Source organism: Erpetoichthys calabaricus, chromosome 1 (assembly GCF_900747795.2).
Source record: "Erpetoichthys calabaricus chromosome 1, fErpCal1.3, whole genome shotgun sequence".
Classification (NCBI taxonomy): Eukaryota; Metazoa; Chordata; class Cladistia; order Polypteriformes; family Polypteridae; genus Erpetoichthys; species Erpetoichthys calabaricus.
Genome location: NC_041394.2, coordinates 215368005 through 215389738, shown reverse-complemented (window position 1 = coordinate 215389738; position 21734 = coordinate 215368005). Strand labels below are relative to the sequence as shown.

Below are 21734 nucleotides of genomic sequence, written 5' to 3'. Positions count from 1 at the left end.
GCCATGTTGGAGTTTGTCCCAGAGAACCAGAAAGTAGCCTCTGTGCAGCTGAAAGTCACGGAAGGGAGGACTATCACTGCAATATGTGTTTTTACACCAAATGGTGATTTGGAGTACCAGAACTTGGGCAGTGGGAATCCTGCAAAGGGTCTTAGCTGGGGACTCCACTCTAATGTGGGGCGACTTCAACTGCAACCTCGCCATGATTAATGATGGAGAAACCTGGAGAGGGGTAATCTAAATCCGAGTGGTGTTTTGTTACTAGACTTATGTGCTAGGCATGGTTTGCTCTTAACAAACACCATGTTCTAACATAAGGTGACTCATAAGTGTACTTTGTACCACAGCACCTTAGGCCAAAGATCTGTGATGATTTATAATTGTATCATTGGATTTGAAGCCGTATGTTCTGGACATTTGGGTGAAGAGAGGGTCAGAGCTGTTGACTTGGCAAGGGAAATATTTTATCATAGGCAATTAAAATAAAGAGCTTATACTATGAAATACTAGAAGATAGTACTTTATTTGTCCCAATGGGAAATGTGGATTTACATTTTCAGTGATTACTGTTTTCTTTTTATTATTGTACTCTAATAGTATATTTACGTTATTTATTCCTAAGGGTTCTTTCCATTCTGGATACTTGGCGCCTAGGTGAGATTTATTTTCATATTTTATTTATTTTTTTATTGTGGGTGAGGAAAAAAACTAATATGTAGTGATTTAAAATATATTATCGTTACTAACAAGATTATTATATAGATTTTGTTTTCACTGTTAGTAGTTACTTATGTAGCCAATAAAACAAATTTGGAGATGGATGAGTGGTTAATAAACTAAAGTTATAGTAGATGTTTAACTGCAAGTGAGATTGCAGGTTTTGGATAAGTGAGACCCTAAACAAACCAATAACTCAAAATGATGATATTGATTTATTTAAAATAATTTACACAATCCGCAGTAGACCATATGAAAGATTAGTTGCCCATTTGGATTTATTTAACTTCGGTAGTAACTGCAGAGAGACATTGCCTGTAGTTACTGATCTGTCCCTCACAGCATTGTGGATGAATTCTGGCTCCTTGAAAAACCTTTTCAGCTCAGTACTCATTTCTCAGATTGACACACTGTCTTAACAAAGTTTACATAAATATCTAAAAAAATAAATAAGTAGTGGTGCTCATATAGACAAGAAAATTGGAATTTTTTACTTCTTTGTCATTAAAAAAATGTTCATAAAGCTTAAAGATCTTTTAGAGTCATTTGAGCACTTGTACTCTTATCAGTGGTTTCCAACTTTATGTTGTTGCCCAGTTTCTTTCTGATATAGGTGTCTTGAAACCTTACTTAACTAAGGCAGAAGAGGTCCACAGGTTCTTTGATCGTATTCTAGATTCTTTGTGATCACTTGTGGAGAAAGATTTGCTGGATGGCCAATGGAGATTGTCTGCTGTTGCATACTTTCTCCTTTTTAACCCTATTAAAACAAAGACAAATCTTGGATCCAGGTCCCAGATGAAAAAGCCCCATGTATCGATAATCTGTAATTTGATGTGTGTACAAACACGCTTCTGGAAGTAACTATTGTACAGTACTATATTTGATGAGCGATTTTGATCTAGGACAATTAAATTGTTCCTTAGTGTAGCCTTTATAATGTAAGCTGGGACAGAGTCAAGTTGGGGTCACTGTCCTCCTCCTTCCAGATTATGGAAGAACCAGACATTTGTCAGTACTCTATTTTGTTAATGTCATTTTTTGGGAGACCCTGTTGTAGCTCAAGAATTTGGATCCAGGTTATACCTGTAATTGCCATTTTTGAATGCTGTTTTTCATTTGAAGCATCTTTAATTATATGTTCACTGTTTTCATTAAATGTCAATTTAGACAAAGAGCTATGGCCTAAGCATTATTTACAATATTAATGCTGACATATATTTTCTCTATTCACCTTTACTTTTATTGCCAGATCGCTTGTCTTTTATGCACATTTCTAGAACTCTGTTGTTGAGCTTTGGTGCAATATAGACGGTTTCAAAAAGTTTCAAAATTTTACTGTAGCATTTTGCATAATTGTACATTGAAGGTGTATTCTGAGCACTGTAGCAGAGTAATTTGTATTTCCTTGTCCTAAATTCAAGATACAAGAGTGGTTCCACTGTTTCAAGAGGAAGACCACCAGCAGAGGGTGCTCATAGGCCTGGTAGGTTTCAAATGTTAATATACATTCATTCACTAGTTGTTAGTTTTGTGAAGAAATTATTCAAGGTTTGTTATTTTATACAGCATACATCTTTCATAAAATATTTGAATATTCTTTACATTTTAATTAGAATTAAATTACACAATAAACTCAAATAGTACTTGTATAGTCTCTTATGTATTATACTATAATAAACACTGAACAATCCAATCTACACAAAAATATGTCATCGTGGTAAGATCAAGATATGCATTTAAAATAAATTCCAAAGATTTCAATTACTGTATCAAATTAAGCTTTTTTTTCAATTTAAATATTTGTTTTAAAATGAAAAAGAGATTACAGTCTTCTAAATATGTGAGGCAGCATTACTAATGACTGCACATGTGTTGTCAAATATAGTATTCTTCCTCAATTATTTGTATGTTGTATGTCCTTTGCATGCATTTTCTTTCACTTTAGAAGCATTAGATAAACAATGGCAAGTATCTCAGCTTGTATTAACTTATAAGGGTAAAAAAAATTGACTTCCTGAAACAGACCATATTTCTATAAAGATAATTAAAATATACACTTAAGACTTGCAAATATCAAATAAATCAAATATCAGTGTTTTTTTAATTTAAGTATTTAGTACATAGAATCTAATGCTATAACTTATTTTTTATTTTTAAATAATGCAACTAGTCTGTTTTAAATAATAGCAGTACATCTGAAATGTATTTTTATATTCCAAACTGTGAAACCTAGGCTCTAAGTGCTTATAAAACAAAGTCATCCATTAACTTTTGTAGAATAGACCTGTAGTAAAATAATATAATAATATTAGAATATAATCTAAATGTATATGAGTGAGGTTTCAATTGTTGTTGTTGTTGTTCTAAAACATTTTCTTTTCTGTCATAATTTATTCATATTTACACTGATACTTAACTGCCCAGTATTATACACAGTAACTGCAAATATAGTATGGTTAAAAGATGTGCAAAATAAACATTAAGAACCAAAATGATGCAACATTAGAAACCTCATAAATAGTATTTTTATTTTAATTTAGACAAAATCACTTTAATTTTAGTTGAATTGAAAACATTTGATAACAGATTCATTATTTGTGACAACGCATCTGCTTCAGAGCTATGCCATCAATCAGGAAAGAGCTTTTGGCAGTTTAACAGTTAACTGTTCAAACCCAAGCCCATTGCACCAAATGCCTGCCTCAGTCCCTGAGAAACCCTTCACCTCTACTTGCTTTCTGCAAGTGAACCTAATTTCTAGGAAATTTAAAAGGCACTTTTTACCATGTATTTGCACTTTTTATTCCATGAAGTGAATTGTTATGTACATTTTATCAGTAAAATCTGGTATTGTGGTCTTATTGTACTGTACATAGAGTTTAACTTCTTAGAACTCTCCTGCAAGTGGTCTCCTTTTGCATCTGCTCTTTTAGATCTACTATAAGACATGCCCTGCCACAATTTGCTAGTTTCTCACTTTCTGTAGTACACAACAGACCCTCCCTCACATGCATTGTAAACAGGAACTTGTTTCAGCAACTGAGCTGTTTGTCAGTTTTACCATTAGCCAACATTTGATGAGCTTACTTTCTTAATTTCATATGTTAATCTAACTTGAATTGATATCTCTGACCTCTTTGCCAGATCAAGAGACACCTGGAGGTCTCTTCATCTTAATTTTGTAACCATACTTGAATTCTTGCTTCCTCATGATCTGCACTTTGAATTGGAGTCTCATCAAGTCAGGAGATGCTACACTTTAGTTTAAAATCTAAGTGTATTTGTCTCTTCCCTCACTTCTGGGACAATGCTGCTTAGCACTTTGAGCTCTTGCAGCTGGAAGCTCTCTAAAATTCCTCTTTATACATCAGCTCAAAAATCAGCTCTTCTAAAGTTTAGCTTTGTTCCAGTTGCTTTGAGAAAGAAATCTCTTCACCTCACCCTCATGGCAAAAAATATTGTTTTTCCCTAAGAAACTTGATACCCAAAACTACCTGAGGAAGTCAGTGTCTCACCACAGGCAAAACACCACATGGCAAAGACCACAAGCCCACTCTGACGATGGCAACATTCTTCATTTCAACACTAGGCAGCAACAACACCTGTCCACATCACACATCTTCTTAATAGTTTGGTATTGCTAAAACAGCTTCATCTGTGCCAAGATGAAGAGCTCTGAGTAGTTAGTAAGCAGGCAGCCATACAACTTAGTTTCTCTTGTTTAATTCTTAATACAAGATCCTGAAAAGGCAACGTTTTGTCTTTTATAAGCTTTTGACTGATTTGAAAACAACAGAGCCTCAAAACACAGCATAATAATATTTAAACTTCTATCACCCATGGCTGTCCATTCAAGTGAGCAAAGGCAAGTTGCTGTGTCACAAGTTCAAAAAAGAGAAATACTAAATGAAAAACACTACAAAATCAAGAAAGTCCACAAAACCTCCAAACAAACTAACAATAGCCTCTTTTGTTGTTAGTCTTGTGTTGATAGATAGATAGATAGATAGATAGATAGATAGATAGATAGATAGATAGATAGATAGATAGATAGATAGATAGATAGATACTTTATTAATCCCAATATACAGTACATGCAGTTATCATATTTCTGTTATCCTTGTTTTCATAAATAAACTGTTGTTTTGTTTAACAAGTGTATTTTGCCTATCTTGATATAAGTCTAATGACCTGGGGCCCCATGTATAGACAGTGCGTACGAACATTTCCACGCTCAAATCGCGATGTGTAAAACCTAAACTTACCGTAAAGCCACGCACATTTTCACGGTAGCTCCAACCCTGGCGTGCACAAGTTCTCTGCTCGGTTTTGCAAGCTGGCGGCACCCAGCGTCAAAGCAGCAGTACTGTTCCTGTGTGGTTACCCTTTCTTTTTTAGACCCACATCCCTGATGCGACTTTATCATATACACTGAAACTAACTGCATATTGTTTATTAGTTTAAGGCATCTAATTGTAATTAACCTGTAACAATATAATGATCCAGGGAATAGCCAAAGTATTCCAAATACAATAGCTGCTTTAGCGTTGTTACTCTCACTGCACCTTCTTTTTCTTCTTTCAGCTGCTCCCGTTAGGGGTTGCCACAGTGGATCATCTTTTTCCATATTACTGTAACTGCACCACTTGGAGTATTTATATTCACTATATCTGAGTGGGGAATCACAGATCTACAGCAGCTGATCAGAAAGAGAATTATCGGTGTACAGCATCAAGCACACCCTGCCTCAGCCATGCTGCCTATTTGAACTGCTCTCACACGGCAAACGCTTCAAAGCCTTTCTTGTGCGGACCTCGTGGTTCAGAAACTGTTTCATCCCAAGAACTATAAACGCACTCAATCAGTCCATCAAGTGCTCCTTGTAGAACAGTTTGTACTTATTAGTACAATTACCTCACTGTAAACTTGCACTACAGTTATAATATTGCACAACCTGAGCCACTTTATAAAGCGCGTATTTACATATGATGACGATATCATTTTTAAGATGAAATGCAACAAAATATGTTTAATGTATTATACAGATAAAACTTTAGCTTCATTTAAATAATCTATATTGTTAATAATTAAACATGTGAGGACATGGTGTCACAGTGCTAGTGAGGAGCTGGCACTCCGTTCACGGTTTGTTCCTGCCTTGCGCTGTATTCTTCTTGGTGCTGACGCGATACTGAAAAGATAGATGGATAGAATAATTAAACATGTACTACGAAGATATTTCAATGTTCCTTAAAAGTTTTGAAGAATCGGCATTCTAAGCTTACAGATGGCTTAACGTCCATTACAGAGCTGATTGTGTGGCGATTGGGTATTTGGAGAAAGAAAAGTAAGGACAGGAATTGGGGGTTAGTACATTGGAAAGAGACAGTACTGCAACAATAATGTATTTCATCGAAGGTCGCAGCATCTTGCGTGAGACATGAACAATAACTGCGCCACCATGTTCCCATGTTTAATAACATACTTTAACTCCTATCATCATGAAAATGATATCACGTATACATCTCAGTATTTTAATTATTATTCAGAGAACTGTAATATTACAAATGTAATGGATTCTGTGTCCTGTCGAAGGAAGAGAAAGCCCGGAAGCACGTAGTGATTCACACTCATAGAGCACATAGAAGATCAAATACAAAACAAAGCTTTTAACGTGCTACTTTTTTAGTTACGATGGGATTTGAGAAACTAGTAAATTAAACGATTTTAAGATGAAGTTTATGATATTCTGTTTTAATGACAAAATAAACTACGTGATTAAAGTAGAAATTTCGAGATAAAAGTTGACATTTCATGCTTTTTTCCCCACTGTGTGCCTTTTTTTTTTCTCTGTACCCTAGTAAGCTTTCATATCACACTCAGACGGTGGGCTACGACTCGTCTTTTCATGGCGACTTTGATATCTGATTGCTTCTTTTTTATTTCGGGCACTGTGCGACTTTGTGAACTTGAGCTTTCAAGCTTTTCCGACACTATGTCACTCGATCAACTTCCTTTTGTTGTTTATATCACTGTTTAAACCAACAAATAGTATGTTTTTCCTTTCCTCTACTTGATATTCGCTGAAATTCTTCTATTTTCCCCCGTGCTTTTGTCATTGTCTTTTCACAGAACGCTGAGCTTAAGGGCTATTTATATTGATTTGCATATTCAAAGAGGTGTAATTCTGGGAGGAGTTAGGGCGGGACAGCAGGCATGTGCATGTGCGTTACTTTTCACGCTGACCGGGATTTATGTAGCGGAAGAACGTGGAAGTTGGCGTTCGCACAGATTTATGCATCTGGATTTTTTTTGTGCGTACAAACATTTCCGCTTTTGTGCTTATGCTGTGTTATAGTGTGAGTTCTACGCACGGCGTTATACATGAGGCCCCTGGAACCCACATCTATAGAAAATTATAAGAAAAATAAAATGTGAGTCTTCCTGAAATGTCGCATTAATTAGTGGTGTTGCCATAAACTAAGCTGATAAATATTTGATGATTACTGTTAATCACTTCATTTCTTTCCCGTATACTACCGTTGACCTCTTTTGTAGGATAAGATATCAACTAGTGTGGTTAGGCCTCACTATAAAGAATATATTTGCTTATACAGTATTTATATACTGCATATAGCAATGTAAATCTGATAAAAAAAAAAAACATTTAATGGCACTTTTTGTATAAAAAATGATGACAAATGTGAATATTAACCTGAATTTAAAGTAGCTTATTTCTCTTTTAATAGAGCTAATACCCTGAATATGAAGTCATGTTGTTTTTAATCATGACATTTCTGTTTTTTGTACTTGACAGATTGTGGACAAACTTAGGGACCACCTCAATCGACATTTCAGTCGTCTAGGAAAGAAAAAGATTGACATGCTTGCTCTTAATTATGTGGCTGAGCTTGTAAGTACTATATAAAACTCTGTAAACTCCTAAGATGTACCAGAAAAATTTCTCTTATGTTCCAGCTTGACATCAAAACAAGTATTTAGCACCATTTTTATATTTTATCTTGATGATAAACAGTTGTAGTCAACTTATACACACTTAATATTAGATTTATTGATGACTTTGTTGGGGAGGGAACACACAAAATATATTTATTGTACTTTTAGAACATTAGAAAGATTTAATGAGAACAGAAAATTCATCCCAACAAATCTCAACCGTACTTTCCACTTACTTCCTCCAAAATAACATCAAGTCAAGTCCTACTGTCTACCACACTACATTGTATTTTATTCCTTGTGTCTGTGGTTATTTGTCCTGGGTGTGATGTTAAATTGCATCTGCCCTGCAAATGGTCCTCCAACTTGCAGGAAAAACTTGCCGGTTGGTGGCAGGATTAGCACTCCAGCCACCATAAAAAAAACTTCTCACAACTCCGAAACGACGGACAGGACTCCTTTCTGCTCTCCGTAGCAGTATCTCTGCTGTAGCCACCCATAGGAAGGCTGCTCGCATTATGAAGGGGATGGGTAAAGCCCTTAGGATCCATTTTCCCTGGAAGAGTCTAAACTGCCGGATAGCCAATGGAGTCAGGCATATTGAGGATCGGAACTGGTGTGATGCTGAGGTGTTGCCTGCTGCACGGCAGCACTTGGGTCCCAGTTTGAGGCAGCCTGTCCAGGAAGGCACATGGAACATCTTGTCTCTCCAGCATGATGATCATTTTCCTCCTTTTTGCTTCGTAATCTCTGCATTTCAGTGGTGGTACTCACTGAGGTGTGTAGACCTGGGACTGGCCAGATTTCTGTAGATAGGAACACCTTTTATTATTCTGGTCACTCAGATGGCAGTCATACGTTGCTATGGTGGATCAGCTCCTTCTGATGGTGCCGATGACACTTTTTTCAAGGAGCGTATTATAAGACAAGGATTAAGGCACTCTATTGTCTTGTTTCTTGTCTCAGTGTATGCTTTGAATGCAGTGTATGATGTCTCGGTGAGGGAGACATTTTATTCACAACTTCACTCTGTGGTTGATGGGTGCCCACAAGGTGACACTCCTCTGGTCATAGTTGATTTCATTGCAAGCAGTGGGACTGACAGGGCTGGCTATGAAGAATGTGTCGGTTCTCATGTGTCTGGCTGCTGTGGTGAAAGTGGTTCCATGTTCCTTGACTTTGCAAAAGGTCTGGGGGTGTGGATCGCTGGATCCTGGTTCCAGCTTCCGGAGCCACATCATTGGAACTTGGTACTCCAATATTGGTGGTGCAGTGAAGGAGAGCAATCACATCCTCAGATGCTGGGCAGACATGTGCAGACACTTATACAAAAAGTGCAGTGTCTGCAGAAGTACCCAGTTTGTGAATTCTGACCACAGACTTGTTGTTGCTCCTCTGAAATCCAGCTTAGGTCCAGTAGTCCACCACCTACTAGAAGAATGAGGCTGGGCTTGGCTAGACTGCAAGATCAGGCTGTCTCTAAAGAGTTTGCACATAGTTTGTATGAGGAACTTACAGACTTGGGTGCAACTGCTGATCCTAATGTGAAGTGTGAGACCTTTCATGACAAGACCCTGAAGGTTGCTGAGGGTTGTGTTGATGTTACCAATGTGCCCAGAAGAAGGTGCTTCTTCATGCAGGGCACCCTGGATATCATCAAGAGGAGTTGTGGCACACATCTTAATGGCAACACTGGTCTGTACCGGGAACTGAGAAGGATGACTGTGAGGGCTCTGAGGGCAGATAAGGAGGCATTTGTTAGAGGTATCTGTGAGCAAGTGACCCACCATCTACGGTCTACTGTAGTGACCTACATCCTGCTTACAGAGGAATCAAAGCATTACGCACATCCGAATCTCAATCAGGGCAGGTGATAGAGCGGTCCTTACAGAAGTCGCTGCAATTGTGACCCTCTGGGATGGCTACTTTGAGCTCCTGTTTAAAGCCGATACTCTGGTTAGGACATCTCTGGGTCCATAGCTCTTGAGGCTGATCTTCCAATTACCTGTGAACCACCCAGTTTCACTGAGATTGCACAGGTGGCAAACAACCTGAAGGTTGGGAAGGCTGCAGGGATCTGTGGTGTCCAGGGTGAACTTCTCCAGGCTGGTGGTAAGGCCGTCCCCCTTAAATTGCAATCAATCTTTGCTTTCATTTGGGAGATGAGCGTCATCCCAACTGACAGGAAAAATGGGACTTATTGTCCCTTTCTGCAAATGAAATGGTGATCGCCTGGATTGCGGTAACTACTGGGGGATAACATTGCTCTTGGAGAAGTGTAAGCTCCTTGCTAAGGTCATCCTCAGTAAGATCCTTGATCACTTGCTCACCTACCAGCGACCGGAGCAGTCTAGTTTTTTCACCTAAGAAGTCTACCATCAGCCTTATCTTGGCACTGGGGGTTCTCATGGACAACAAATTCGAATATCAGCAGAGTCTCTTTGCAGCTTTTGTTGATTTTCATAAAGCGTTCGACTGATCGAGTTACCCTGTGGGACATCCCGAGACTTCTCACGATCCCCCCCCCCAAAGTTACTGGACATCATGGCCAGCCTGTACACTCGTACCGTGAGTGCTGTACAGAGGGGAGGCAGAACCTTCGTGTTTTTCCCCAATTGATTTTGGGGTTCGTCAGGGTGTGCTCTTGCTCCTGTTCTGTTCAGTGCTTGCAGGGACTGGGTGTTGGGTAGGGTCATGGGTCCAGCAGCTGTGGGCATCTGTCTGCGGAGAAAGATTCATTGATTTTGACTTTGCTGACAATGCTGTGATCTTTGCAAAGTCAATGGAGGCTCTGATTGGGGCTCTTGAGAAACTCAGTGAGGAGTCTGTGATTGTCAGGGCTTACGAGTGTTCTGGATAAAAACCAAGATCCTGGCCTTTAATGATCTCTAGGGCACAGCCATCGGCAGTGTGTCTGTCTGCTGAGAGACTGTTGACCTTTACTTACCTCTGCAGCAACATTCATGTCTCTGATGACTCTTTCTATGAAGTCAGTAGATGGATAGAGAGAGCATGGGAGGTTTTGAGGTCACTGGAAAAGGGTGTGCGACACTCCCGATATCTATGCAAAAGGGCAAAGGTCCAAGTCTTTAGAGTTTTGGTGCTTCCTGTTTTACTATATGGTTGCGAGACATGGACACTATCCAGTGATCTGAGACAAAGACTGGTTTCCTTCAGTACTGTGTCTCTTCAGAGAATCCTTAGTTGCTGCTGGTTAGACTTTGCATTGTGGCAGGCGGCCGGGACGCCCCTTCTGTATATGTTCCGGGGGAGCAGCTATGGACATCTCACTACCTCCCCCGGGATGCTTGGTGACAGCCTCCCTGGCTGACGATGGTTCCTCAGTTTTCTCAAGGGTTTCCTGGGAGATGGAGTTCTCCACAACCCTGTGGGGAGCTGGGGTGGCTGCCAGGGGGTGCTGCATGGAACCCGGGAGCCAGGAACCCACCTGGACCTCTCTGCAGCCCCACCCGGCAGTGCAATTAGCCGCAGGTGATCAAGCACCTGGAGCACTTCCGGGTGGGCTATAAAAAGGGCCAGCATCCACCACTCAGGAGCCAGAATCGGGAGGAAGAGGACGAAGTTGCCTGGGAGGAGTGGTGGTGCCAAGGTGGAGAGAAAAGAGTTGTTTTGTTTTTATTAGTGCTTGTGGGACTGTGTTGTGGCTGGAGGGATTACGGGGAAGACGTGCCCTCCAGCTGAAGAAAAATAAAAAGACTGTTTATTTTACACCTGCCTCTACGTAAGTCTGTGCCGGGTCGGGCGCTATATAGCGCCATATTACAGCGTCGAACGAATGGATGCTCACAAAGTCCCAAATGAGACACATTACCTGCATTTTGAGGGAACGTCAGTTACGGCACTACAGTCATGTGGCGCGATTCCCTGAGGGTGAACCAGGTCACAAGATCCCCATTGTTGAGGATGCGAGCAGCTGGACCCCAGGCCAAGGTGTCTCCCATGTAACACCTGGCTGGGGCAGATAGATGGTCATTTCCAGGGGTGGGACTGAACCGTGTGTCTGCCTGGGGGTGTTGCCAAATAGGATCCCAAGCGGTTTCGTCTTGTGGTGGGTGCGGCAACGTACTGTACCAGTGTGTGCTCCCAGACCTGACCTGACCTATGGTTATCTGTGTGAAGAACAACTTCCTAATGTTTATGCTAAATTTACACTAAACAACTTTCCAAAGGTGTCCCCGTTTACTAATTCCTTTCATAATGTTTAATACTTCAATCATGTCACCTCTTAACCTCCTTTTTCTTAAGATGAAAAGGCTCAGCTGTTTTAATCTTTCCTCATAACTCATTCCTTTCATTCCTAGAATCAGCCTAGTCACTCTTATCTGGATTTTTTCTAGCACTGCTATGTCTTTTTATGTAGCCTGGAGACCAAAACTGCAGTACCCCAGATGAGGCCTCACAAGTGCATAATAAAGCTTGAACATAACCTCCTTGGACTTGTACTGTTCACATCTTAACCTAACATTCTGTTAGCCTTCCTAATGGCTTCTGAACGTTGTCTGGAAGTTGATAGTGACAAGTCCACTATGACCCCTAAATCCTTCTCCTAAGGGACACTTTCAGTTTTCAGACCTCTCATTGTGTGTTCAGAAATAACATTTTTACTTCCTATGTGTAAAACTTTACATTTACTAACATTAAATTTCATCTACCATAAATCTGCGCAAGCCTGAATTTTGTCCAAGTCCCTCATAATCATTCAGCGGCTCATTGATTATCTGCCGATCCTCCTAGATTTGTATCATCTGCAAATTTAACCTATTTATTTATATTCTAGTCCAAATCATTATATATATTAAAATAGTTGCAGCCCTAGCACTGACCCTTGACTCTTAACTAAGGTAACTGATTCTAATAAGGTTCACCCTCTGCTTCCTGTGTTTTAGCCAATTCTTCACTCATCTACACACGACACACTGAACTCACACCTCTTTTAGTTTGATGTCCAACCTTTTATGTGGACCTTATCACATACTTTCTGAAAGTCAAGATAAATAATATCATATGCACCAATCGGATCATATCCTTTTGTTGCTTCCTCATAGAATTACAGCATGCTAATTAAACACAACGTCCCTCATTTGAACCCATGCCCGACTGTTCAGTAAAACTGCTGTTCTTGCCAGGTGTTGCTCAGTCATATCCTTAATAATTCCTTCCATTAATTAACCTGTGATTCATATTATGCTTACTGATTACTCTTTTTATATAATGGGATAATATTTGCCATTTTCCAGTCCTTTGGAATTTCCCCAGTGCACAGTAACTTCTTAAAGATGTGTTTCAAGGTACTCACTAATTTCCTTAAGCACTTTAGTCCTGGGGCCTCATGCATAACGCCATGCGTAGAACTCACACTATAACATGGCGTAAGCACAAAAGCAGGAATGTGCGTACGCACAGAAAAATCCAGATGCAGGAATCTGTATGTATGCAAACTTCCAAGTTCTTCCGCTACATAAATCCCGATCAGTGTGAAAAGTAACACATGTGCACGCGCCTTCTGTCCCGCCCCAACTCCTCCCAGAATTATGCCTCTTTGAATATGCAAATCAATATAAATAGCCCTTAAGCTCAGCCTTCTGTGAAAATGCAATGGGAAAAGCACGGGGGAAAATATAAGAATTTCAGCGAATACCAAATGGAGGCAAAGGAAAAACATACTATTTTTTGGTTTAAACAGTGGTATAATCAACAAAATGAAGTTGATCAAGTGACAGAGTGTCGGAGAAACTCGAAAGCTCAAGTTCACAAAGTCGCACAGTGCCTGAAATAAAAAAGAAATCACATATCAAAGTCGCCGTGAAAAGGCAAGTCGTAGCCCACCGTCTGAATGTCATATGATAGCTTATTAGGGTACAGTGAAAAAAAAGGCACACATTGGGGAAAAAAGCATGAAATGTCAACTTTAATCTTGAAATTACCACTTTAATCACGTAGTTTATTTTGCCATTAAAGTAGAACATCATAAACTTCATCTTAAAATCGTTTAATTTACTAGTTTCTCAGATCCCATTGTAACTAAATTAGCACATTAAATGCTTTGTTCTGTATTTGATCTTCTATGTGTGTGAATCACTACCTGCATCTTAAACGGGCTTTTTTTTTCTCCGACAGGACACAGAATCCATTACATTCATGATATTACAGCTCTCTGAATAATTAAAATACTGAGATGTATACGTGATATCTTTTTCATGGTGATAGGAATGAAAGCATGTTATTAAACATGGGAACATGGTGGCGCAGTGCTTGTTCATGTCTCACGCAAGAGGCTTGCTGCGCCATGCGCGACCTTCGATGAAATAATTTATTGCAGCAGTACTGTCTCTTTCAAACGTACTAATCTCCAATTCCTGTCCTTACTTTTCTTTCTCCAAATACCCAATCGCCACACAATCAGCTCTGTAATAGACGTTAAAGCCATCTGTAAGCTTAGAACGCCGATTCTTCAAAACTTTTAAGGAACATTGAAATATCTTCGTAGTACATGTTTAATTATTCTATCCCGTCTATCCTTCCAGTGTCGCATCAGCACGAGCAAGAATACAATACAATGTAGGAACAATCCCTGAACTAGCTAGCGCTGCGGCACCGTGTCCTCACATGTTTAATTATTAACAATACAGATTATTTAAATGAAGTTAAAGTTTTATCTGTATAATATAATCAACATATTTTGCTGCATTTCATCTTAAAAATGATATCGTCATCATATGTAAATACACGCTTTATAAAGTGGCGCAGGTTGTGCAATATTATAACTGTATCCCAAGTTTACAGTGAGGTGATTGTACTTATAAGTCCAAACAGTTCTACAAGGAGCACTTGATGGACTGATTTAATGCGTTTATAGTTCTTGGGATGAAACTTTTTCTAAGCTGCGAAGTTCGTACAGGAAAGTCTCTGAAACATTTTGCCGTGGCTGAGTCAGCGTCTGCTTCATGCTGTATACTGATAATTCTCTTTCCGATCAGCTGCTGCTGTGATTCCCCACTCAGATACAGTGATATAAATACTCCGAGTGGTGCAGTGAGAGTAATATGGAAAAAGATGAGGCAACCCTTAACGGGAGCAGCTGAAAGAAGAAGAAGCATTGAGAGTAACAACGCTTAAGCAGTTATGGTATTTGGAATACTATGGCTATTCCCTGGACCATTATATTGCTGCAGGTTAATTACAATAGATGCATTACACTAATAAACAATATGCAGTTAGTTTCAGTGTATTTATAAAGCCGCGTCAGGAATGTGGATCTAAGAAAGAAAGGGTGACCACACAGGAACAGTAGCACTGCTTTGATGCTGGGTGCCGCGAGTCTGCAAAACCGAGCGGAGAAATTGCGTACGCCAGGGTATGAGGTACCGTGGAAATGTGCGTGTCTTTACGCCAAGTTTAGGTTTTATATATCGCAATTTGAGCGTGGAAACGTTCGTACGCAACATTTCTGTGCGTACGCGCCGTTTATACATGAGGCCCCTGGAGATTTGCTTGATTTCAGCCTATTTAATCTGAGCAGTACTTCCCCGTCTACAATCTCCCAATCACTCAGTACCTCCTTGGTAGTCCCTGTTAATGCTGGGAGTTTATCCACATCCTCACATATGAAGACCTTAAAAAAATGCAAGTTTACAGCATTTGCTATTTCACTGTCTGTATATTTTATTTTCCCTTTAGTAGACCCTGTAACACACTGTAGCTCCTCCTTGACCGTTCTTTTTCTACTAAAATACTGAAAGAACCTTTTAGGGTCATCTTTCACCTTATCTGTTATAGTCCTCTCTAACTTCTTTTTTTTTCCCCCCTATGTCTTTCTTAATAGTTGTACTCATGCTGCGACACACCATAAGATTAATATTAGTGTTATTAGTCTTACTTACCTTATGCAGCTGTTTTTCCTTTGCAGCTTCTGTTTTATCTCCTTCCTTACCCACTGCAGATTATTTTTTGATTTCCTACTAATTCCAATTTTAGAGATATTCCTATCCTGCATTATGTGTAAAACGAAATCTTCTTGGTTGCCTTCACACTTAAAAGATTATCCCAGTTTATTCCTTTTAGACTTTGCTGGATTTGTTCAAAATTTGCTAAGCCAAAGTTAAACTTAACAATTTTAATCTTTGCATCTGTGTGCTTAAAATCACTGAGAATTGTATTTTATTATTGTCTCTTGACCCAAGCAGTTTAGTCATCTCTACATCCTTGAAGATGACATCTTTGACAGGGTTGACGCTGAAGGATACTATGCAGTATACGGAAACAAAAGGAGGCTTTTAGTGGTAAATGACAGTATTGACAACATTTGTATGTGGCTTAAGTGTATTCACTTGCTAAGGTACAGAAACATTAGACTTATGCATATTTGTATGTTTTAAATATTAAAGCAAAGAGAAAGATGTGTACTCTCAAATACAGTAAGTACTGGATTCCATGTATAGTAAATCAAGAATAACAAATTCATGCTGGATATCAATAAAGTTAAAAGGGGACATTAAAACGTAATAATTAGACTTTTTTTTATATAAAATTTGAGATGAACAGAAAATTGTCAATTAATATGTAGTAGAGTTGATTTTTATTTGTTTTATAGCACTGACGATTTTGGTGCAGTACAGTATATTAATTTCAGACGTTTAATTTGTTTTGCTTAGCAACTGAATAAATACATATTTTATTAAGCTGTTGATATTGCTTCAGAAGCTTTCTGCTCACTGTTTAGAGGAAGCCCGTTGAATTATGGATATGGGTGTCTGTGTTACTAGTACTGGAAAAAATTAGGCAATTACATAGTATATAGAAAGTTCAGTTTAAAGGTCAAGAAAATACCATTAACTTTAGACTCTTTCTGTTGTGAATCCAAGGCTCTGTTCAATACTATTGGGTATCTGCTGGTGTGATTTGAATGCAGAACAAATCATTATTAATAAAAGCTATTCCATTTACAAGCCCATTCTGCTATGCAGTACTTACAAATATATGTAACATGAATAAATTAAATGCAACGTAAAAACAAAACAAATGTTGAAACAGAAAACTGTCATGCTAGACATATCTGTGTATGTGTGTGTACATATACCGTATACTGTATGCATGTACTGTATATACAGTATGTGTATATATGGGCATGTACTGTATGTATGTGTAAATTATGAGTATCCAAGTTTTGTTACGTCTTATACAGAATTATTGTCATTTAGCTTTCCTGTGTGGTTGCCGGTTCAACACTGCATTTGTGACAAAGGCATTCAGTTAGCATCATTCTTTCACTGGCCAAATTCTTTTACTTTGTTTAATGGTTAATTGCAACAGATTCCATATGCATGACATATTCATACAAGAGATAGTTTGTGTGTTCATTAGGTTTTCAAAACGTTTAATGTTAATTAGCTGTCTAAAGCATCAACAGACAGATTTACACAGGAAAACATTCTTGTGTGCTTGCTCAGTCTTTCTGAATTTTAATTTTTTTTTGTTTGTTTTTTGTGGACGTTTCATTGTCCAGTATACCACAGCAATATGCTTCCCATCCAACAGATGCTAGTTTTAAACAGTTTTTAGTATCTAGAAATAATGACCTTAAATATTCACTTTGTCTAGAAGTTCAGCAAAGCAGATTAGTGTTTGCACATGTTGATCAAATTTTGTACTCTCCTTATTCATCCACCTAAGCAATGTGATCTGGAATAAGAATACCGTACTGTATGTTGCATGGAGTGTAGCTTAAAAATGTAGACATCATGCAATGCTAGTGTTTTTTTTTTTTTTGTCCAGTAGACAAGTTTATATGGCTTTGTACTTAACCAGATAGATCAGATAGATATTTGGTGTGCATTGCAATGGCTTTGGATAATTGTGAAGCCCTGTAGTTATCTATGTACCTATCTAATGATGTAGAAAATGTGTGAAGTAGATTAACTGTCAAAGGAGAAAGCATACAAAACAAAAGACTGCAGCCTTAGAGGCCCCTATTTCACTCACTTGAAACAGTAAACATCCTCACTTAATATACCACTTTTAGTCTACAAATTAATACATTTACTAGTTTTGCCTTGATGCATTCAGTTGTTAAATACAACAATTTATCACAAGAATTCTCAATATAATTGCTTATATTTCCCCAATATGATTTTAAAACAAAACTTATTCAAATGGAAAAAAGAAAAGGGTGATTTATTGGATTTCCAGCATTATGATCTCCCTTTTGGGATAGACAGTGGAAGTCATTGCAGAATGATACAGACATAATTCAGAAACATAATGAAATTTAATTAAACAAACTGTACTTTGTTCATTTCATATGAAAGATTTGTCATTTGTTCCTCTTCTTTTTGTATAAAATGACGTGTGTGAATTCTGTATATGTGATGATAGTGATGGAGATGCAGACTTTTGACAATAGCAGTAGTAGGGTGTAAAAGTGATAGATGTGGAGGTGCTGAGTTGAAGAAATGGAGCATAGTGTACAGGGCATGGAGGTAGATTTTTGGGATGACAGGAAAAAATTGGAAATGAACCCAAGACTGCTAATATTGAAGAAACTGAATTGAATTGGGCCACCAGCCATAGTAGATTAAACCAGATACTGGTCATTGAGCCGGTTTGTTTTTTACTTGTCATCACTAAAAATGGAGTTTCAGTGAGCACCCTAATGTAACAATTATATAGTTTGATTGAGTTGTTAAAATCACACAGGAATGTAAAGGAAAGCAAATATTGTCAATGCAATGTAACCTTAAACAGATTTGTCCTGAATGACCAGCCACACTATTGTATGATCTTTATTAAGTGTTAGCTGTTGATTGTTATCTGTCAAAACAGAAATTTAATGCCTGACTGGAGTTTTTTGTATATGCCTTGTTTAATGTTCCACAATTTAATTGTGTTTAATTTATAAAGATAAAATATTCTGAACTTTTAAATACTGAGAAATATCTTTGACTACACATAATAATTTTGTTCAGTTAGACTTAAAAGAGAAATGATTTTTATATACTACCAGTCAAACATTTTAGAACACCTCAGTTTTTTCAGGTTTTATGGAAATGCATGCAGTTTAATGTCTTAATGTTTTATGAAATCAAAGCATAGAACAAATAATGGCAAATAAAAAAAAAACTCAAAATTATCATTAAGTGTACAAAATGTTATTCAAATTTTTTGATTCATCAGAGTAGCTAATATAACAGCCAAATACACACGTTGCATTCTTTCTGTAGGGGAAATAAAACATTGGTCAGAGAGAGCTTCCCAACACTGTTGCAGACATTTCCACATTTAATGTGTTGCAAAATAATTGCTTCCCTTTTACCCTTCTGTCCAGTTCATCCCAAACTAACTCAGTGGGATTTACAGTCATGGCCGAAATTATCGGCACCCCTGGAATTTTCCCAGAAAATGCACCATTTCTCCCAGAAAATGATTGCAATTACAAATGTTTTTGTATATACATGTTTATTTCCTTTATGTGCATTGGAACAACACAAAAAAACAGAGAAAAAAAGCCAAATCTGACATCATGTCACACAGAACTCCAAAAATGGGCCAGACAAAATTATTGGCACCCTTTCAAAATTGTGGGTAAATCGTTTTATTTCAAGCATATGATGCTTGTTTGAACTCACCTGTGGCAAGAAACAGGTGCTGGCAATATAGCAATCACACCTGAAGCCAGTTAAAATGGAGAAAAGTTGACTCAACCTTTCTGTTGTGTGTCTGAGTGTGCCACACTAAGCATGGAGAACAGAAAGAAGAGCAGAGAATTGTCTGAGGACTTGAGAACAAAAATTGTGGAAAAATATCAACAATCTCAAGGCTACAAGTCCATCTCCAGAGATCTTCATGTTCCCTTGTCCACTGTGCGCAACATAATCAAGAAGTTCACAACACATGGCACTGTAGCTAATCTCCCTGGACGTGGACGGAAGAGAAAATTTGATAAAAGACTGCAACGAAGGATAGTCCGAATGGTGGATAAACAACCCCAATCAACTTCAAAACATATTCAAGCTGTTCTGCAGACTCAGGGTGCAACAGTGTCAGCTCGAACTATCTGTCGACATCTGAATGAAATGAAACGCTATGGCAGAAGAGCCAGGAGTACCCCACTGCTGACTCAGAAACATAAAAAAGCCAGACTGGAGTTTGCCAAAATGTACTTGAGGAAGCCAAAATCCTTCTGGGTGAATGTCTTGTTGACAGATGAGACTAAGGTAGAGCTTTTTGGTAAAGCTCATCATTCTACTATTTACAGAAAACGGAATGAGGCCTACAAAGAAAAGAACACAGAACCTACAGTCAAACATGGTGGAGGTTCTAAGATGTTTTGGGGATGTTTAGCTACCTCTGGCACTGGATGCTTTGACTGTGTGCAAGGCATCCTGAAATCTGAAGACTACCAAAAGATATTGGAGCGCAATGTAGGGCCCAGTGTCAGAAAGCTGGGTCTGCGTCAGAGGTCATGGGTGTTCCAGCAGGACAATGACCCCAAACATACCTCTAAAAGCACCCAGAAATGGTTGAAGACAAAGCGCTGGAGAGTTCTGAAGTGACCAGCAATGAGTCCAGATCTAAATCCGATTGAACACTTATGGAGAGATCTCAAAATTGCTGTTGGGAGAAGGCGCCCTTCAAATCTAAGAAACCTTGAGCAGTTTGCAAAAGAAGAGTGGTCGGAAATTCCAGTTGAGGGGTGTAATAAGCTTGTTGATGGTTATAGGAAGCACTTGATTTCAGTTATTTTTTCCAAAGGGCGTGCAACCAAATATTAAGTAGAGGGTGCCAATAATTTTGTCCAGCCCGGTTTTTGAGTTTTGTGTGAAATGATGTCAGATTTGGCTTTTTTTCTCTGTTTTTTGTGTTGTTCCAATGCACATAAAGGAAATAAACATGTGTATACCAAAACATTTGTAATTGCAACAATTTTCTGGGAGAAATGGTGCATTTTCAAAGAAAATTCCAGGGGTGCCAATAATTTCGGCCATGACTGTAGGTCTGGAGACTATGCTGGTCATTCCATGTTTTGAAGTATGCCTTCTTGTTCTTTTCTTTTAATGTCGTTCTCACATAGCCTGGAGGTATGTTTTGGGTCATTGTCTTGCTATAGGATGAACCTGTGACCTACTAGATGCAGACCATAAGGTATTGTGTGGTGCCGCAAAATGCTGTGGTAACCCTTTTGATTCAGAATGGCAGTCACTCTTTGCAAGACGCCAACTCTGCCTCCAGCAAAAGAACCCCAGAGCATTACTCTTCCTCCTCTATGTTTGACAGTTGGTGTCACACACTGAGGAACCTTCCTTTCACCTGCTCAATGTTGTACAAACACCCTGCGTGATGAACTGAAGATTTCAGATTTTGATTCATCAGTCCATAAGTCTTTGCTTCCAGGCTGCAGTAGTCCACAGCTTGTATTTTGTAGCCTAGGCAAGCCTCACTTTCTTATTTTGTCCTTTGAGGAATGGCTTTCTTACTGCCACCCGCCCTGTCAGACCTGAAGAATAAAGTCTCCTCTTCACAGTAGAAACTGAGACTTGTTTTTTTCAACCACAGTTAAGCTGTTCTTGAAGCTGTTGTGCTGTGAGGAGCCTATCACTCAAGCTGGTGACCCCCAGAAACTTGTCTTCTGATTGGGTTGTGACTTTTGGCTGCCAGATCTCTTCCTATTAGAGTTTCTTCCAGTTTCCAATTTCCCTTGGATTGTGTAGGACACCGCACTCACTGACACTTTGATTTGTTTATCCAGTTTCTCTAAGTGAAAGACCTACACTCCTAAGGGTAATACTGCTCTGTCTAATTTCATTTCTTAATTGCAGTTGTCTTGCCATTATCACTATAATTTACACCTTTCTACAGTGTAATATTGTCCAAGTAGTACTTAAGAGGATGTAGTAACACAGTATGTTCCAACTCTACTTTAAGACAGAGGATTTTTAAGTAATCAACAGAATTTGGGACACCTGTGCAAATTGGTTGCTTCAACATGCAAGACTTAATTTACTTTAATTGCCGCAGAACATCTGTAGTTTGCAACCTATTAG

The 21734-nt window shown here is 38.5% G+C and overlaps 1 protein-coding gene across 1 annotated transcript in view; it reads left to right on the top strand.

The window, feature by feature from the left end:
• gsap (gamma-secretase activating protein) overlaps nucleotides 1-21734 on the top strand; it is a 175170-nt gene that overhangs the window by 109674 nt on the left and 43762 nt on the right. Inside the window, exons 22-24 of the mRNA XM_028811696.2 lie at nucleotides 623-654; nucleotides 2142-2203; nucleotides 7538-7633. Of these exons, the coding sequence (XP_028667529.2) occupies nucleotides 623-654; nucleotides 2142-2203; nucleotides 7538-7633 (190 nt within the window). The remainder of the gene's footprint in view (nucleotides 1-622; nucleotides 655-2141; nucleotides 2204-7537; nucleotides 7634-21734) is intronic.